Source organism: Pezoporus occidentalis, unplaced genomic scaffold (genome assembly GCF_034315485.1).
Source record: "Pezoporus occidentalis ecotype Australia unplaced genomic scaffold, CSIRO_AGI_Poc_V1 ctg4, whole genome shotgun sequence".
Taxonomy (NCBI): domain Eukaryota; kingdom Metazoa; phylum Chordata; class Aves; order Psittaciformes; family Psittacidae; genus Pezoporus; species Pezoporus occidentalis.
Genome location: NW_026915724.1, coordinates 25,105,697 through 25,124,446, shown reverse-complemented (window position 1 = coordinate 25,124,446; position 18,750 = coordinate 25,105,697). Strand labels below are relative to the sequence as shown.

Genomic DNA, 18,750 nt, shown 5'->3' with positions numbered 1-18,750 from the left:
ATAAAAAAGCAAGCATCTGCACCCTCCAAAGTTTGTTTAAATCCCCTACCTTTCCTACATAGAGTGGGTCTGTACCCATGTATTCTTCCAGCACAAAGAATTGATTCCACACCCAGCTGCGTTTGGTTCTTGTTCTCCCTGATTGAAAGTAGGGCCTTGACCTGGACCTTGAGAACTCTGCTTGATTCATCCCAGAAAGACAGAGGAAAAGAGCTAGAATCTGCAGAAAATGGCAGAACTCCACTTTGCCAAACTTCATCTTTTTTTTTTTCCCTTGTGAAAGAAAAAACCTTGATGAGAATGGGCACAATTCCAGTTGTCTCAGTAGCTCTAGCCTCTGGCAGGGTGTCAGCTGGGAGTCCAGAGATAATAGTTTGTGAAGTGGTTGATTGGAAGAAGTCACCACTGCTGAATAGCCTTCACCAAAGAAATGGTGTAGTAGGTACCTATCCAGGAAAAAGACAAGAACTGTTGTCAGAACCTTTTTATTTACTTTTTTTTTTTTTTTCCCCAAATGCAAATTATTTGCAGCTTTCACATAATGCATCAAAAATGTTTATTTATGAATTTTCTTATCATCAACACAGTTGAGTTTACATAATAAGTGTCTGAGCATTTAGAGCATGTTCATTGGATAGCATTACTACTGCTGATATATCTGTATTGGTAGCTATGAAGTTTTCTCATGATTGTTCTCTTAATACACCAGTTTCCACAGTACAGATAATTTTTTTTTTCACTTTAAAATAATCAAATCAAGTGTAGTTATTTACAGCTATTTTGTTTTGATTTTTCCTCTGTCTGTTACAGTCTGCTTTTACTGGCCATTACCATGATATAATTCCAAACTAGTTATAGGCAGAAAGTTATATTAACGGCAAGGACATATGGTAGCTAAACTCTCTTCCAGATAAGTGAAAAGTAAACTAAAGGAGTATAAGATGAATTGGAACATTCTGATTGATTCTTAGCCACTGGATACCAGATGTTATGATTTATCCTGATCTGAATCTGATCCACGAAAAAGCCCTGAGTCTCCCCACTCATTTTTACTACATTCCTAGAGAATGTATCAGGCACAGTAAGAAGCACGAAAGACTAATTTATATACTTTTACACAAATATGCTCAGAAAATCAGAGGACAATGCGATTTTGTGTTTTCAATGAAATGTTGATTTAATGACAAATGATTTGTCAGCACTAACACATAAAAATTTTATTTTTTGTGCATTTTTTTCAATTTTATTTCAAAATCTTGATCATTAAATAACTGGTAGAAACCACAAGAAAATAAAGATTTATTAAAAAAAAAAAACAAAACTTTAATCAAGTGGGTTTTTTTCTGCCCTTTACAGTTGTGAGCCTTTCCTGGCCAAATAAAAATATATACTTACTATAATGTTTCTAAAACTACAAGTTTTGTCAATCAGAACCAAACATAGCCCTGTCTTTCAGGATATCACCCAGGTAAGCAATGCTCTCCCTAAAATAAGCATCCTCCTCGCCTGAATGAGTAATGAGGCAGTTGAGAAGTGTTTAAGAAGTGGCAAAAACAAGGTTAAAATGAGGATGAAATTAAAACAGATAACAAGGCATTCATTTGGAGGGAACCACTGCTACTTAGGAAGCAATGGAATAAAGAAGATTTCATCCTTTTTACATTTAATTAATCTAAAAAGGCTAGACATTAAATCACATACTTGTTAAATGCTCTAGGTACATCATCATTATAACCCTACCCACTGATATTAAAACTGAGTGAAATGTGAACTTGGATTCCTATTTTCAGTATGTCAGGCTCTTTTAGCTGGAGAACACTTATGCATCGTGCTGCCAAAGGTACCTAGAAGGCAGAAACATGAAACAAATAAAAAGCTCTTCTGATTACAGACTGTATTTAAAGCCTTTTTATAGTAATCCCTTCTGTGGCACTGCCCTGCACCAGAAAGGCTTTACTTAGAGACTGGTGGGATAAACTAGAAACCCACTGAGCATGTTTGTTAAGCAGCAGCAATTTGAAAGCTTCTGTATGTGAAAATCCAGTGTCACCCTACAGCCAAAACAAAGAAAATAGACAATGTCTTACCTAAAGACCCTAATTTCCAAAATGCGATGCTATGGTTATAAAGGATGTCTCTCCAACATGGACCAAGAATATTTCCACAGTGGGATTAACATGCAGGTGTCATCCTCACTAGCAGAGCATAGTTTAAAATGGTTAATCCCAACAAGTCATAGCCCAGTTTTGATCTGGTCCTTTGAGTAAATCATGACCATATGCGATAGTAATTACTGAGAGGGTTGCCATTAGTGTTAAGAAGAGTAGCTGTGCTGCCTCTGTGCTATGTTCACTTCCTACCACACAGTTCAAATAAGAAAAGCATTGTTTGTAGTAGAGGCTATTTGTGCACCCTTTACTTTCCTTCTCTGTGTCTAAGTTACATAGGGTTAAGGACATCTGATATTGATAAACTGTCAGTTTGTTTTAAAGATGCAGCAGATTGTTATTTAACAGATAAAAATACGAAATGGATTTTCTTAAGAAATGTCAGTAAAACATTTACAATATGTTGGTGTCTTTTCACTGAGCAGTTTGAAGTGACTTGCTCTTGCTCTGAACAGACATTTCAAACCTAGAATTGCTCTAACCTTTCTCTCAAGCAGTGTTCTCTTGTATCCTTTCTTTTACACCTGCAGGAAAGTATGAAAGCCACCATATGGAGTGCCATGGTCCCCAGTCACACACCACAGCACAGAACTGAAAAATGCACCCAAAATACCAACTGAAAAACAGTCCATATGCTAGACAGCACAATCTGATAAAAAGCAGAATACTCACACCCCCTGAAAGAAAAAAAAATGTTGTCATTTACTCACTCTCAAATACTTTCACCACATAGTTGCCAGAATTCTGATTGGTTTTATTCAGCTGTGGGGCAACACTTTCTGCTCTGGAACACTTTTTCCTCTCTTCCTTGCCTTTTACAGGATGCCTTCCTACTCCTCTTTAGAGCCCTTCTTTTTCATTTTTTTATTTATAGCTCTTTCAGCACACTGTCTTTTGAGTGCGATACTTTCCAAAGCAAAATTAAAAGTGTCTGGTATTTAAAAATCTTTTCCTTTTGTGGAATAAATATTTATTAAACTGCATTTTATTACCTTTCTAACTAATACAGATAAGCATTTTTATATGGATTTTTCAAGAAAATATATATCTAAATATATATACATGAATTTATATATTTGCATATATATATGCACATACATATATCTGTCCAAGTAGCACTTCAACATCACCAGTTCTATGAAGTCCATAAGCATGAAGTCCACAAGTCCACATAAGCAACTTCACAGCACTCATAAAACTAAAAACTAAAAGGTGCTGTTAGAATTTTTTCCTTGTCAAGGTATAACTTCAGTGTTTAGGGTTGCACTTGTAGCGGTGGATATGACTAACACTGAAAGCAACAGAGGTAATGCAGTGCTCTGATTTCAGTGCCTTCTCCGTGATCTGCGTTTACAGGATTGAGTGTGAACTGAAGGCAAAATTGACCTGCAACCATTTTGTATTTTGTGTTTAAAGATGTTATTGTATAAAATGTATCACTTTCTGCATAAACGGGACTCAGAGTACACAGAACTGAGAAATATTTGTGCTTAATTGATGCCATTAATTACCCTAGGACATAAGTGCACCTTTACATCTTATTTCGGGATCTGCAAAATGCTGCTCCTCACTGCAAACAGGGCCAAAATACAATCATGCCTCCTCACTCACACTTTGCCTACATAATTTAGGCTTTAAAAATAAAATTCATTTGTCTGCTGGTATATTTAAGTCACCAGGTACTACTTTTCTTGTATAAGATTTTATCCTCTATTTATTTTACATATAATCCTGACAATCAGAAAAACGTGAAAAATATAAAGTATAAAAGCTGGTGTGTAATTCAAAGAGTATGTTATGTGATCTGGACTGTGTGCATAGTATGTCTTAATAGAACAGTAACATACTGTCTATGTGAACAACTATTAGAATAAAAAAAAACAACAACCCAACAACTAATCAACCAACCAACCAAATCGCTAAAACATAAAAAATATCCACTAAATATCTGTCATATTTGTGTTCCTAAACAGCTGGTTGATGTATAAAACATCAGGCTGAAGAATATATATTTGGAAAAATAATAACCTCCTTATGCAATATACACCATAAAACCTTCCTTTTCTTCCATCTGCTATACAGAAATTGAACTATATTTAAGCCACAGTCTAGTAGCAGAAGTGTTCTGGTGAACACTGCTAATCTGAAAAATGTTACTACTCTACTCTGCCAAAACAATCTGCTAGTGTCAAAAAGACACTATTATGCACTGTCTCTGAGGGGCAATCTTGATTTGTTGAAAACATTCAGATCATGAATAAGATCCTAAGCTTTAAGGAACAGTTCCCCTCATTGCAAGCAATTAAGGGTAATTTACACCCACTGAAAATCTCTCTGAATATTTTGCTTTGCTCCATAATTTCTAAAACAACGCATCATGACTAGTCCTTGATGTTTGTGTATAGCGGTAAGCACGAGTAGATATGGACAAAACATCTTCGGTCTCACAGATATCCTCACAGAAGCCCCCCCAGGCCTGAGATTTTCCCAGCCTTGTACGGCAGTTTGCTGAAGAGTCTCGAGATTTATGTTCACACCACCTAACCTTTGCAGCCAAAGTGCAAATTCCTGCAGACTTCCACTCACACATTGCTACCAGTATCATAGTGCCAGCTGCACCTATGAACCATTTCCCTGTCCACCCCTTCAAGGCAGATTTTGTACTTCAAGGTATATTGTCCTGAAGTCTCTCCAATGTGTAAAATCCTTCAGGAAGAAGTGGAAATCCAAACCCTTTTCCATTAGTAAACTCTACCAGTCTGGATTACATTTGTCTATTTTGAAATCTTGCTGTCAGCTCAGGGCATTCACTGAAGTTGTAACTGAAGAGTTTTCCACTGCTATTGCCTCTTCCCCCCTGCCCCACCACTGTTTTCCTCTCATAAATTGCTTAAATTTTTTATACCATTGCAAAATTTATTGTGAAAACCTGGACCTCACTGACCCTGAAAGTGCAGCCCAGACAACACCCGCTAGTAGATCCTGTTTTAGCTTGGTCAGTAGTGGACAGACACTGTGTGTGTTGGATTTTTTTCCCCTACTTTAGTCATTCAATAAAATAAGACCCTGCATTTTGAGGTAACTCTGAGGGTAACTGCTGCCACTGGATCTTGAAGCATGATCCCTTAAACACTGTATAATGAGTAGGTGAGCCTCCTGAGAGCTGAACTACCCTCACTGAAATATTTATGTTTTGACATTCAATTTTACAGTGACCATTGGAAAGGGTGTCACCCTCTGTGGCAGAGAAAATTCCCTTTCGTTATAAGCCTGCACCTCATCTATGTCACACATCCTAAATACTGTAGGAGACTCCTTCACATGCACAAGAACTCTGTGATGCTTGAAACAAAGGGTTTAGAGATAATAACATGTCTAATAATGGTGTCGACTGCAATGTCTGGTTATCCTGGAAAGCGAGGAAAAAAAAAGGCAGAGAAGGAGGGTCCCTTTAGAGTAAGTGAGGTGGGGACCCTTCCATGAAATGAAGCTTTGCAATATGATGAAACCTATTAACTCCCTGTGTCAGATGACATTACAACTACAGACCATATCCTCCTGCTGCTAACTGGCCTAAATATGCACATGGGAGATCTGTAAATGTAGTGCACATCCTGCAGTCTGCATCTGGTTATCAAGCAAAAAACTATCACTGCTCCAAACATATGGCACTGTTACACTAAACTGGCTCCAATACCCTCTGATTCAGGTGAAAGGATCTGATGAGACAGCAGAAAAACACTAGGCATTCTTGAACACATGATATGGCTTCAAAAAAAATGTGTAAAGAAAACCAGGCAACAGCTTTTGGTCTTTCATACTGCTCTGCAGCTGATCATAAGATTGTTAGAGTGCTAAGTCGTTTGGGGTTTTGGTAATTTTCTTTCTTCACCCAAGAAAAATTAACAAAATAAAGATTTTTTTCTTAATATCATTTTTCCATGACAAAGTGTTTTCTTGCTTTACCACCTTGCTGTGGAACATTTTATAGATCTAAGTTGCTGGAAAGGAATATGCTAATTTGATAAGTTATTGAAAAGAAAAGCCAGCAGTATTTGTATGTCTGTGACCAATCAAGTCAAATATTTAAATTTCTACAAGGTCAATTTCTTCAGCCTCATTTAAGCTGAGGAACTTTGCATAATACCTGGGGATGACTTTTTTGCAGAACCACTGAATTCCCAGAGGAGGCACTCCTGCATTACTGCTTAGAGTTAAGCCTGGTTTGACACAAGAACTGAAATAACAACGATCTATTTTATGCACCTTTCCTCAGCTAGAGTTTGACTTTTATTGACATCAGAAAACAATACGCAGCAGTAGCATGAAAGCGTACATGTAAAAAAAAAAAAAGTGCATGATAAACTAGACTGAATGGCTCAAGAAAGGCCTTCACTGACGAACCACAGAACACATCAGATACTGAAGCCAATACTCAAAAAGATACACAGAAGCTTACTAGCCAACCTGATACTAGAACTGACTCCCAGGCAGTACATTTAACAGCAAACCATTTGAACTTTCAAATATTTTCTATTTGCATTGCGCATTGGAGTTAATTTGTGAGTTGAATACTTTTGAGGAAAAGCTTAACCAGGTTTATAGTAGAGACTTTAATTTAGAGTAGAGCAATCTAAGGGTTTGCATTAATAATGATTTTCTTCAGTCAAGTCTCTGACTGTTGAAGAAACATAGAAAATTATGGACACAACATGCACACACACAGTTACACATTCTTCTCATCAGATAATTCACGGATAATATCCAGTTACACAAATCCTTTACAATTACCCTTTTAGATGAAAGACAGCAATGTTTTGCTATTAGATCAATAGCAAATAATCAAGAGTCTTTTGTTATTAAATCAGCAAAAGTAGATTTAAGAGAGTTGTGAGGCTGTCATCTGACTCTTAACACAATTCCAATGACCTAAATAAGCCTTTAATTACAGCAAGAACTCCTATTATAAGGGTGAAATATGCTCTGATTAAAATAGCAATCTTTAATGGCTTTTTGCAAGAAAATAGTCAACATTACTTATGCTTGTATCTTTATTAACATTAACTGATGCACACTTCTAACATGCAGTAGTAGCTCAGATTATTACCTTTGATATATCCTTATTATTCCAGGTAGTTTTTAATCTATATTAAGGGCTCAAACCCAAAATACTTCACATGCTTAATATCAAAAGTTGTCAGAGCCAGCTTTTAGCTCCTTTGCTCTTCTCACTTTGCTGTGGATTTTATCATAATTGTTTTTTAAATCTTACTTAGCCCCTCTTCTTGACCCTATAAAAGTGTGCCTAGATTAGATCCCCTGGTAGTTGCAGGCTGAAGAGCTAGAAAAGCATGCACAAGGACTTTAAACAGGATCTTACATTTGGTCCCTAGATAGCTCTTTTGGATTTGTTTAATGGGGTTTTTGTTCCTTTTTTTCCCCAAAAAAATGATAACTCACCAGTCACATTGAAGTAGTTCTAATGAGGCACAGTCATATTACTTCTGAACATCCTCACCTCACTTTTGCATCTTTAAAACTGTTATGATATCACTATGAGCAAATGAGCATCATTTTCCAACTGTTCTTTATCTCTTGACCTGTTGTATCTTGAGTAGTGATGCTCTAAGCAAACTAAATTTACTTTGCAACTTCATGCTATTGCCCATCTTGAATAGCTCTTCACCTAAGAATATGTAGACCTATCTTTTTCAGAAATGGGGTAAATATCCAGCTTTCACCAGTAAAAAATCCCTGCTAACTTTAAATTATGTGACAGAGGAACAATTAGTAAATGCAATACGGGTACAAAACTAAAATCATATATCACTGCCAAGAAGAGACTGCTTCAGAAACTGGCGTTCTTCAGAGTTTGGCTGTAAATTTGCCCTGGAAAAGTGATTTATTTTCTGCAAAGTTGTACAATCACCTATGTTTTAGATGAAAAATGGTAACGCAGTATGTCTTGTTAGAGAGACCATGAAGTATATGCTGTCCTTTCAAGTCCCTGCTTTGACTTGAGAACTTACCTATCAGAGCACAAAATTTTATCCTTGGAATGGAAAAAGATTAAAGTGTCAGCATTTCAGTTCCCAGAATCAGAATGTCTCACTAGTTTTCATCTCACGTCCCTCCCTTAATCCCCCGATTTGTCAGGGAAGATATCATCTGCAGAATCTTGGCTCACCTGAACTACCTCACCTTTTGAAATCACGAGTATAAAGGTTAAATCTCACCCAAAAAGGGATAATTTTTCTTTCATTTAGCATCTAGAAGTCTGAGGATCCAGGTCACAAACCACTTGCTACTGGTGCAAACAACGTATTGTAGGAAAGCAGGACATGCCTCTGTGTGGATACGTGGGTAGATGGGGGGACGGGGTGGAGGGGGAAGGGTCGGTGTCAAACAGCCAAGCACTGCAGATCTAGTCTTACCAGCTGAATACTAATCAAAGAAAAAAGCTCCCATCATTTCAACATTTGCAAACTCTAGAACACCCTTGACATAAAAGGGGCAAGCTCTGTGACATAAGTCAGGAAATTTCCTGTCCCCTGTAATCTTTTGCTCTGTAGCATCAGTTCCGGACTCTCAGGCGAAGCAACACAGGTGCTTTGGCTCCGCAGAAAGGACTGAGACAGTCGGGACCTAGCGGTCCCTGTATTTTGCAGAAGTCTGTGGTCCTCCCTTCCCCCAACCTACTTCCCCGCTTGTGCCTGTGAGACTTCTCCGAAGAGTCGGAGAGATACTGTTGTTCTTATTTTTCAGAAGGTGCACAGACGCCTATAGCATTGGCGCTCTTACTTCCCATGGTTCCCCCGCCACACCTGGTGCCGGTGCTCCGGCTTCTCCCCTCTCTCCTCCCCAGACATGCTGCACGGGCCGCTCCCGGGCGCGAGCAGGGGGAAACTTGCGGCTGCGGCCGCGCCGCCACGCGGAGCCGTAGCCCCTTTGCCGAGCGGGAGCAGTGCCGGGGCAAGGCGGGGGAACTAAGCCGCGCAAAGCCCTCTCCTGCTCCCGGTCTCCCTCTGGCTACGTGAGAGGGAAAAGGGGTGAGGAAGGCACGGAAAGGCACAGGTGCAGCCGGCACTTACCTGCTCCCCCTCTCCCTCGGCTGCCCAGCGCAGTGAGTATTTTAATCCCAAGGACCCACGGTGAATCCGCCGCGAAACGATGGCGGGATGCTCCCAGGCGGCGGCCAGGCTGCGGGCGGCCGGGCGCCTGCCTGGCATGGGGGCTGCGCCCCCGCCCGCGCACTCGCCCGCACCCGCGGAGGTAGGACAGCCACCGCTCCGCTCCTCCTTCGCAACACAGAGCGGCACGGCACTGCACGGAGAGCTGCTGGGCACACGGTGGGAGAAGTGGGTGCCGGTGCCAAGCCCAGCTACGACTGGGTGCGGATCGTGGCTGCTGGAGGAGGAGGAAGAAGAGGGAGGGAAAGAGGAGGGAGGGAGGGAAGGAGGCAGAGGAGGTGGGGATGCTGCTCTGGGCAGGGGATATCACGGCTGGGCGGCCAGAGCCGGCTGCCAGTTCCGTCCGAGAGCGCGAGGAGGAGGTACCGGGACTATTTGTACCTCCCGAAAACCCAGCAGTGGCTATTGAGAAGGGATCCAGCAAACACGCAGCTTGCTCGACCCCACTCCTCACGCCGCTCCTCCTCCTCCTCCTTGACAGGATATACAGATGGAGTGCTTTGGATAAAAATCAGGAGCCGGGCTAGGGGGTGGGGCGGGAGCCAATGTATCTCTCGATTTGTGTTTGAAACGCGGAGCTCAAGGAGAGAGTTTAAGAAATTTTTTATTCCCTCTCCACCCCCCCTCCACACTTGTCCTAGAAGCCGCCTTGAGCTCTCGAGGCATGAAGACGAAGTCGCAAAACTAATTTGAACTTGAGGGGTCCCTAGTTTATAGTTCTGCCCTTTCAGTCTCCCCAGCCTACCCTGCTTCCACTTTGAAAATCCAAACCTCACCCCCCGACCCATTCGCCTGGCCGGCATGGGGAAGCTGAGGGCCGGGGTCAGCGGACAGGGTCGGGGTCCCCTCTCCTGCTCCTGGGGCAAGGCTCGGACTTGTCACCGAGGGGCTCAAGGGACCCAAAACCCGTCACCCCTGCTGCCTTCTGCCTCTCCAATGCTGCTGTCCCTCCTATCCGCCCCCTGTTTAAACCGGGATGGTGAGGGAAGAGGATAAAATTAAAAAAAAAAAAAAATAATAAACCCCACCTTGGAACAAGTAAATCAGGTGTTTTCACAGAATGAACCGCAGGGAGAGGCGGCTGTGGCCGTGCTGAAGCTCAGCGGCCGGGTGGGAGGAGAAGGAGCAGTGTCACGCTGGGGCTGATGCCTGGCAGCGTCCACGCACAGCCCCGCAACCCCGGAGCTGCTTTGGGAAATGAATACCTGCTTTGTTTGGACTTGGTCCGGCTGGGAAAGCTGCAGCACAAACTTTCTGCCTCATTTCAGCGCTGCTGAAGCCTTTTGGGTCTGCAGAATGAAACAGATCTACAAATGAAACATGATCACCCAGATGTCAGGACGCCTCCTGAAAAAAAAAAAAAAAAGAAAAAAAAAAAAGGAAAATCAGGCAGAGGTTCCAAATGTTGGCGGAGCTGCTGAACTGACATTTTCCACGGGCAAAAATAGTTTTAACACGTACTGTTTTTAGAACAATGGATCACACCAAGGGCAACTGTAAGGAATGAGCCTTGACCAATGTTTTCTGGTTTTTGAAAAGCATTCTCAACAGACTATGAACAAACTAGTAACATGCATTTATAATTAATGTTTATTCCTATACATCGTGCTGCAAAGCGTGGTGTCAACAGTAATTAATGTGAGGATAAAATAACAAAGTAATTGGTTTAAATCACAAAGGATTCTTTTTTAAAATAATTTTAATTTCTGAATTTGTTTGCAGCCTTTGAATACACAGATGCAAACAGGCATGAGTATTTTAATAAATATAATATGTAACTGTTATGTGTTCCTTGTCTTTTAGCTTCACTTTCAGACATGTGATTTCCAATGTCACCCTTCTAATCGGGAAAGGCAATTCAGCATCATGGCATTTGTGAACTGAAGAGGTGGTTTAAAGAGGGAAAGTAGAAGCAATCTTCATCCTCCAAGTTACGGAGCATCTGAGTGCATGGTTACAACTTAATAAGATGTGTTCAGGCAAGAAAATCCTGAAACATGATTGCACACAGTTGCTTAAGATTGTAATTAAGGATTCTTCTTCCTTTTGTTCTCCTTCCCCCCAATCCCTAATTCATCTTTCACAAGTTAATCAAAATAACACTCTTTGTACTGATCCTTAGAGGACAAGGTTCAAGGACAGATTATCTTTTTTTTCATAACTGAATACCACAAACACCTCTTCTTCATCTTCTTTCAAATTCATTCTGAGATGTAACCAGTACTTGGAAACCTTATCTTTTCCTACTTAATTCAGTAGCTATGACTTCAGTGGTGAAAATAGAACAGTTTAAAAAGAGAGAGAAAATAAAAAAAGAGAGATCATTGTTTGGAAGTAGGATGATATAAAAAAAAAAGAATCTAAAAGGGTTCATGAGCTTCATAAACTTTACCTAACAAACTTCTGTTTGCTCTTCAGGTTAAAACTAGGGTCTAAATAGTTTTACAATTACTTAAAATCTTTATAAAGAAAGGATTCTTACTTTTTTTTTTTTTTTAATTATGATCCAGATATTACTAATGGAGAATTGGAATAGCCAATTATCACCCAATTAAAAAGCTTTCATGTGTAGACCTCCACAGAATATTTCATGATGTTCTTACTAATGTAACAGACTTCTCTCAAGGCTGTGCTTTATGTTTCAAAAAAATCTATATTCTCTCAAGCAAAACCCTTCATTAAACTCTATGTCTCTGAAAATATTTGAACTTATTTTTACTATGTTGAAAATAGGATAGATATTTTTGTCTGATTATTTTTCTAAATGCTTATGCTGTCATATCAAAATCAAATGTATTAAACTCTTTAACCTTCATGGGAGCAAAACAGCCCAGTGATTCCAAGCAAAAAATGTGACTAAGCAGACCAATTTAATTTCATTGCACAGGCAGAATAAAATACAAAGAAGCAATTATTCTTAGTCACTTTTGGCAATCTACCATTTATAGTAACATAAGCAAATGTATATTTTTTAATACAATTTGTTCTTGACTGTCTTGCTTGTGGGGTTTTGCCAAAGAGTCAGTCCATTCCAATGCATTGACTGTAATCGTTTTGGCTGTAATCCATACTCACAGTACTGTTGCATTTCTTTCTAATATCTTTTGTAGTGTATTTAGTCATCTTGAGAGGTATGGATGTACCATTTCCACAAAAAGGTCTACGATTTGTAAAAACAAACATTAGACCGTGCTAGACTGTCTCTTAGATAGGCCCTATAAAGACTGACCTCAGGCACCAATGGGTGTATTTGTACTGGCATTTTTCCCATCTTTTGACTTCTGAAAATGTCAAGGATGCATCTTCCCAGTACAAGCTGTGTTGCTCTTCTCTATAGTGGATCCATAAGCAGATGTAGGACCACAAAACCTGCTCTGAAACATGCTTTGAAATGTGTCTTAGACAATGAGAGCTTTGGTGTCCACTGCTTAGGGAAGATTTTGACCCAAGGCAAAACCCAGAAACTTTTTATAGTTGTCTTCAGAGACACTGAAATCTCTTAACATTAGCATTGCTACCTGAACACTCATAATATATATTCTGAAAAAAGGCAATATCTGGTAACTGCTACTGGATGCTGGTAAATCATCAACTGTGTGGGCAGAAATAACTTCCATTATGCACTCAGCAACAGCTTGCAGAGTTCCTTCAATGCAAGAATATATTATGCTCAGAGGCAAAATGCTAACTTTTCCTTATGTTTCCTAAAAATTTATATGGATATTAGTCTTTCATAGGCAAGTAGGAGAGCTTGCAGTTTAAGATCTTTTTTAAAAGAAAATACTTCTTACCACCATTAGCACATGGTTTCACTGTACTAACTATAGAGTACTAATGCCTCTATAAACGACTCTGAGTTAAGGATTCTGCTGTCCATAGGTATTATTTACAGGTGGCTATAATTCTGATGTGAATTTCTCACCTTCTGTATCGCATGGGAAGTCACTGTCCATTGCTGTGGTTGCACTAGCTCTGATTCAAATCTAGAACTGAGCATTGCTGCCTTCAGTCTTCTTTTGTTTTCATTTCTACAAATTGCAGAAGGAAAAACAAAAGGACTATTGAAATTGAAGACACTGCCTTTATCAAGATAACACAGGAATGTCTCTGCCTTTCTGTGTCCTCCCAGTTATGGCTTAATTCCCTATTTAAACTTAAGTTTTGAGGCAATTACTTTGTTGTCTATATTCCAGGAGCTTTTTCCCACCCCCTGTAGAGCCATGGTAATAAGGGGGACCTACCTAATAACCCCCAAAATTTCAGCAACCTAATTTTTAGGAGACATTTTTTAGAATATCCTCAATAGATAGGGCAGCCAAAAAGACACAATAGTATGAACTAAATTGTAGCAAATAACAAGTGGTGATTCAACCGGGGAATTTCTCTCTCCACAACCACCCATTTCATTTAGGAAGTGTTAGCTTATCAATTCAAAATTAACATCATGGCTTCACCTATTCTTTTCTGGTTCCTTTCTACCTTCACTTTAGATTCCACAATCTTTTGATGGCCTATTTGGTCCATGTATACTGGCAAATCTGTGTAACTAACTGATATGTTTGAAAGAATAGTATTCTTCTTCAGAAGTAAATCCAGTTAATCTAAGACAATGCAATTGTAAAACTAATAAGTTACTGTTGCTTAAGGTAATAAATGTGAATGCAGATAAAAATGGATTTTATGTTGTCAGGAAGATCAGAGAAAGGCAACAGTTGTAGGAAAGGAACCTGACGCTGTAGATAAGAAACAGGCTTTTTTAATTCAAAATTAAAAGGAAAAGATTCTGCCATTGGAGGTAATTTATTAGTCACACAGCAGTAAGAACAAAACAAGGAGAATCAGTTGAAAAAGAGCTTCATGGAGAGAGTTTTGAAAACCTCACAAGAAGACAGTGGCAAATGGCAGGTAGGCTGTCAGAAGACTGAAAAGAGAAATGGAGAATTTCATTACGGCCACACAGGAATGGGCTATTTGTACAGGGAAGGATAAATGACTTAAAAAAGCCTTAAGACCAGAATGTAGGCTGTGTGGCCAGGCTCCAGATGTTATTCATCATATTATAAGTGGATGTACCAAGCTAGCCAGCACTGAGATAGAGAATGGCAGGACAAAGCTGGCAGTGTCATGTACTGAGCACTCTGCAAGAAGTATGGATTACCAATAGGGGAAGAAAAAATAAAAAATAAAAGAAGAAGAAAAAGCCAGCAGCAGCCAAAGAAAGGTGCTGAGAATAAAAGCATTAAAGGGAAGAAGAATGCTTAAAAATCCTTTTTTTTCTATTTCATTCAAGGTGATGGTTCAAACAAAAATACTAGGAAAGGCACAGTCAAGGCAAAAGCAGAAGAAAATCAGTTTCTGAGAAGTTAACTACTTGTCTATCCTTGGACCTGAACTAACACTGCAGTGGTACTAAGTTAAACAGCAGCTCCTTAATAGATCTCACCTAGCCACACTTATGAGCGTCTCTTGATGAACACAATAGTTCAAATTGTAAATAAATAAATCCACAAACACTTGGGGCTCAGATTAATGCTTCATGCCAGCAAGATCCTGCTGGTGGAGAAGAAGAATCACCATTTTATATAATCAGCACTCCTCTCTTTTCTGATGTATGCAGAAAAAAATTAGGTTAGATAAGCTTTTGCTGGATATTAAGCTCAGTTCTGCAGGGCATTCACACTGTGGCACAACTAAGGTCAATTTTTCAGGGGAATTGCAATCTAGACTGAAAACATTTGTCTGATCCTATGAAAAGTTTTACATAGGAAGTCAAATTGACTTCAGGGAGTTTTGTACACTTCAGGGGACTGCTACTGTGTAGCAGGTATCTGAAAATCTGCAGCAAAATTACTTGTGAGAAAAAGCCACTGTATGCACAAATAAGCCAGTAGCTGCCCATACACAGCAGGATGTATCACTTCAGGTCAGATTCTATATTCTGCATCAACTGTAAAAAAAATAATGTGAATAACTCCTCCACTGACCTCTAAGCCCAAATCAGATTTCGGTGTTCCTATGTAGCTTGTCAACACAAGTTCCAATACTGGCATGAACAAGATCAGAGATTATCTCTACAATTTTAGGGGACTTTTCTGAATAATGGTGAAAATTATATATAGCTCTGCATTGTGACTAGTGTTCAAGATGCCTATAACCTTCCCTATGTGAACACATCAGCTAAGTAAGAAAATTTTATTTATTTGTATGTTTTTCCTCTGACCACAGAAATAACTGGACAAGCTCAGTCTGTCTTTAAAAAAAATACCCCAAGAACTAAAAAAAACCTCAACAATCTGAAAAGAAAAAACAAGCAAGAGAAAACCCCAAACCAACCCCAAAATACAAAGCATCTACAAAACGTACATTCTGAGCATTAGAAGTACAAGAAATACTACAAGCAAGGAGCATGCTGGTGACCCTTCTTTTTTTTTCACCTTCAAGCGAAAGACTTTTCATGTCTGAATGGTAACCTAAATGCTAAACCTCTATACCTGAATATTTATGGAAAAAGAATTCTGAAATGTCATGCAAGCAGTTGTACAGGAAGCAGATAGATAGAAATATCTTCCAAATGAGCTAGAGAAAAATCTGTCTGTCTTCATCATCTTGAACTGCCCACTTTCACAATTACTTGGTGTGAGTGCCAAAGGAGACATAATTTGGTACGTCAATTTTTCACCCAGCGAATGTATCCATCAATTTTTTTATCTCTTAGGAATGACAACTCAGACATTACTTTTATACTTAAAATGTTAAACACATTATAAATTCCTTAATCCTATCCAGCTTCTACCTGTTCTTGTGGTAGATTTTGCTTTCCCTAAAATAAGTGGGAAAACATCTTCTGATTCAGTGAGAGAAGACTAAGTTTTATGAGAGGTCTAAGACTTCAGAGTTTGAAGCAAAATGTTTTGTCCCCTTCCCGTAGAAGGTGGTGGAAATCTTTGCCCATATGTATGAAGATGCAGATCCCAAGGCATTTCACCAACGGTTGTACTGCAAGAATAAAACCAGAGGCTTATCAGTTCCCATTTACTCCTACTTCTCTCCATGCCTGTATGTATAAGGAAAAAAATAATAAAGGGCTGAGGTCAGGTGAAAGAAAATAGCACTTTCCTGGAACCTACACCCTCCTACACTTAGCAGGTTAATGGTTTAGTGCCCTAGCACCAGAATGGTTTAGTACCCTAGCACTAGAGCCATTCAATCCCCTTCACTCTTTTAGTGTATTTCCTTTACTCTGACACTCTGGCCTTTGGAGACATCAGCCACTGGTCACTAAGATGCTATGTCTAATCATGCAGCAACATTGACCTTAGTGTTACCAGTCCTACATACCTTGGTTTTTTGACAGAAGTATTGCTTTGGGGCACTTTGAGTCCCTGAAGTTTGTTATATGTATTTCTGTTGTGAACCTTCTAAGACAAGGCTTTTTTTTATGTCAGTTGTCAGACATAGAGCACCAGCACCCTGATGTCAGTGTGAAGGACCACCATAGAGATAAATAATAATTTACTACACACATGCACACAAGTCACATGTAAGCCAACTACTTTAAGTAATCTCATGTCATGGAGCTTTTGTTCATCCGTGCATATTCATGCTGCTTTGGACTTAACAACCATTGCCTGGTGAACCAAAATTCTGGAAAACTAGAGATACTGCAAGATTTCTTCTTGAGGATTCTAGCACTACCTTCTGCATCTAAAAAGATGTGCTTATATAAATCTTGATTTGTTACTAATCTATGTAATTGAAAATGTCTACTAGACTTCTCTGAGTAGCTTTTATTAATTCACCTTCAAAATGGAGGATAAGAATGGCTTCATGTATGGGATGCAATATACATCCTCAGCCTCAAGACCAACAAAAGAATAGGTGCCTTTTGAGCAGCAGATGCCTGCAGGAGGATAATATACCCATGAGTTAGTCAGCTGCTTCATCTGTCATTTTTATGAAGACATGTCATGGTTGGACAGAGCAAAATTGCCTGTGAAAAGCTATGTGAGAAAAAAAGGGAGAGTGAAACAGGTAACGACCTCTTCTTAAGTGCTGGATGAAATTAATGTTTACGGCAGCAGGAGAGCACACAGGAAAACATAACAACTTTACAAAATATATCTTCATACAATCTCAGTCATCACAATAGTTCTAAAATTTTTCAGTGGCTCCACTGTTATAACTATTTTTTAAAAAAGATAAAGTAATGTGGAAATTAGAAAGTAACAGATGTGAAACAATATTAAGCATAAATTCCTTCACACTTCCTATTAAGTGTGGTTAAGATGTTGATTGTCAAACACCCTTTGGTTCAAAGAATAGAAACAAAGAAGGGAAAATTTAACTGTTCGTCAGTGCTCTAAGCCCACTGAGCTCTATAATTTGCTGAAGATTTGTTTTCTGACACTTTCAGCAGAAAAAAGGAGAGGGGGAAAAAGTGTTTCTCCAAAAGCATTCTGACCCGTAAAAAGACCCAACTGTGTGTGTTGGGAAACATGTCCAAATGCTTCTCTATTTAAGGCTTTTTTCTCTTTCAGTAAAATGTCAGTACCTCTTTGAATAGATAGCGGCTTTGGCCAAGACCCTACTGAAAGGCAACAGATGTTGCTAAGATTGTACCCAGGCTATCCTCTATCCTGTTTCATTTCTGAAAGAGAAAAGGAGAAAAGGAGGAAAAAAACTTGCTTTAAATCACTGGACCATTTTGTACTTCAGCAAATCTGTTTGCACATGCTCGACTGGCCTCACAGAAAAGGCTGAGCCTTTTGCATTCAGCCTGAGGTCAGTCCTAATGCTCTGTTCAGTGGTCCACACTCCTTTCACATAGAGCAGCTGCCTCTGATTGCTAGAACAAATTGAGGCGATTCAGGCCACCAGCAGGGCCACAGTACAAGTGCTTTTCACCAGAAAGGGAGGGAAAGCCTTAGAGCTGGACCAACTGTGGCTGCCCACAATAAACCGTAGGATTAGATTTGATACACTCAATACTAAGACATGTTCTTTCTGAAAAGTGGGCCATAATGACATAAACTACAAGACAGTTGGGTTGAAAGAAGAGAGAGACAAAGTGGTGTTCAAACATTTATTAAGTTACACCTAATTATTTAATTGGGAAACATTTAAAATTGTAACACTGACAGTTCAGGCTCAGGAGCTGTTCAGGTTGTTTAACCACTGGCAGAATATTCCTGATGGAAGTATGATTTGAGTTCTGCTGTGTCTTCCCCCACACCTCAGTATAGTTTGAAATATTGTCTGCAAGTTCTGTAAACTATTTCTGAGGTCAATTTACAGAAAGGAATAAAAGAATAATCACCATCACCATTTCCTACCATATTACCAACCTGTTCTGTGACTGGAAGCTGCTACATAGCTGTTACCCAAGACAAAAA

General features: G+C 39.4%; 1 protein-coding gene across 2 annotated transcripts in view; it reads right to left on the bottom strand.

Annotated features, from left to right (window-relative positions):
• LOC134171096 (cadherin-7) overlaps positions 1-9,896 on the bottom strand; it is an 80,859-nt gene extending 70,963 nt beyond the window's left edge. Inside the window, exons 1-2 of one of the 2 annotated variants that reach the window (XM_062633083.1) lie at positions 9,260-9,896; positions 50-446 (exon numbers count right to left, since the gene is read on the bottom strand). In XM_062633083.1, the coding sequence (XP_062489067.1) occupies positions 50-259 (210 nt within the window). In that variant the 5' untranslated portion in view covers positions 260-446; positions 9,260-9,896. Of the gene's footprint in view, positions 1-49; positions 906-9,259 lie in introns of those variants that run through there. The other variant, XM_062633082.1, reaches the window with a different exon arrangement.
• Positions 9,897-18,750: the final 8,854 nt, after the last annotated feature.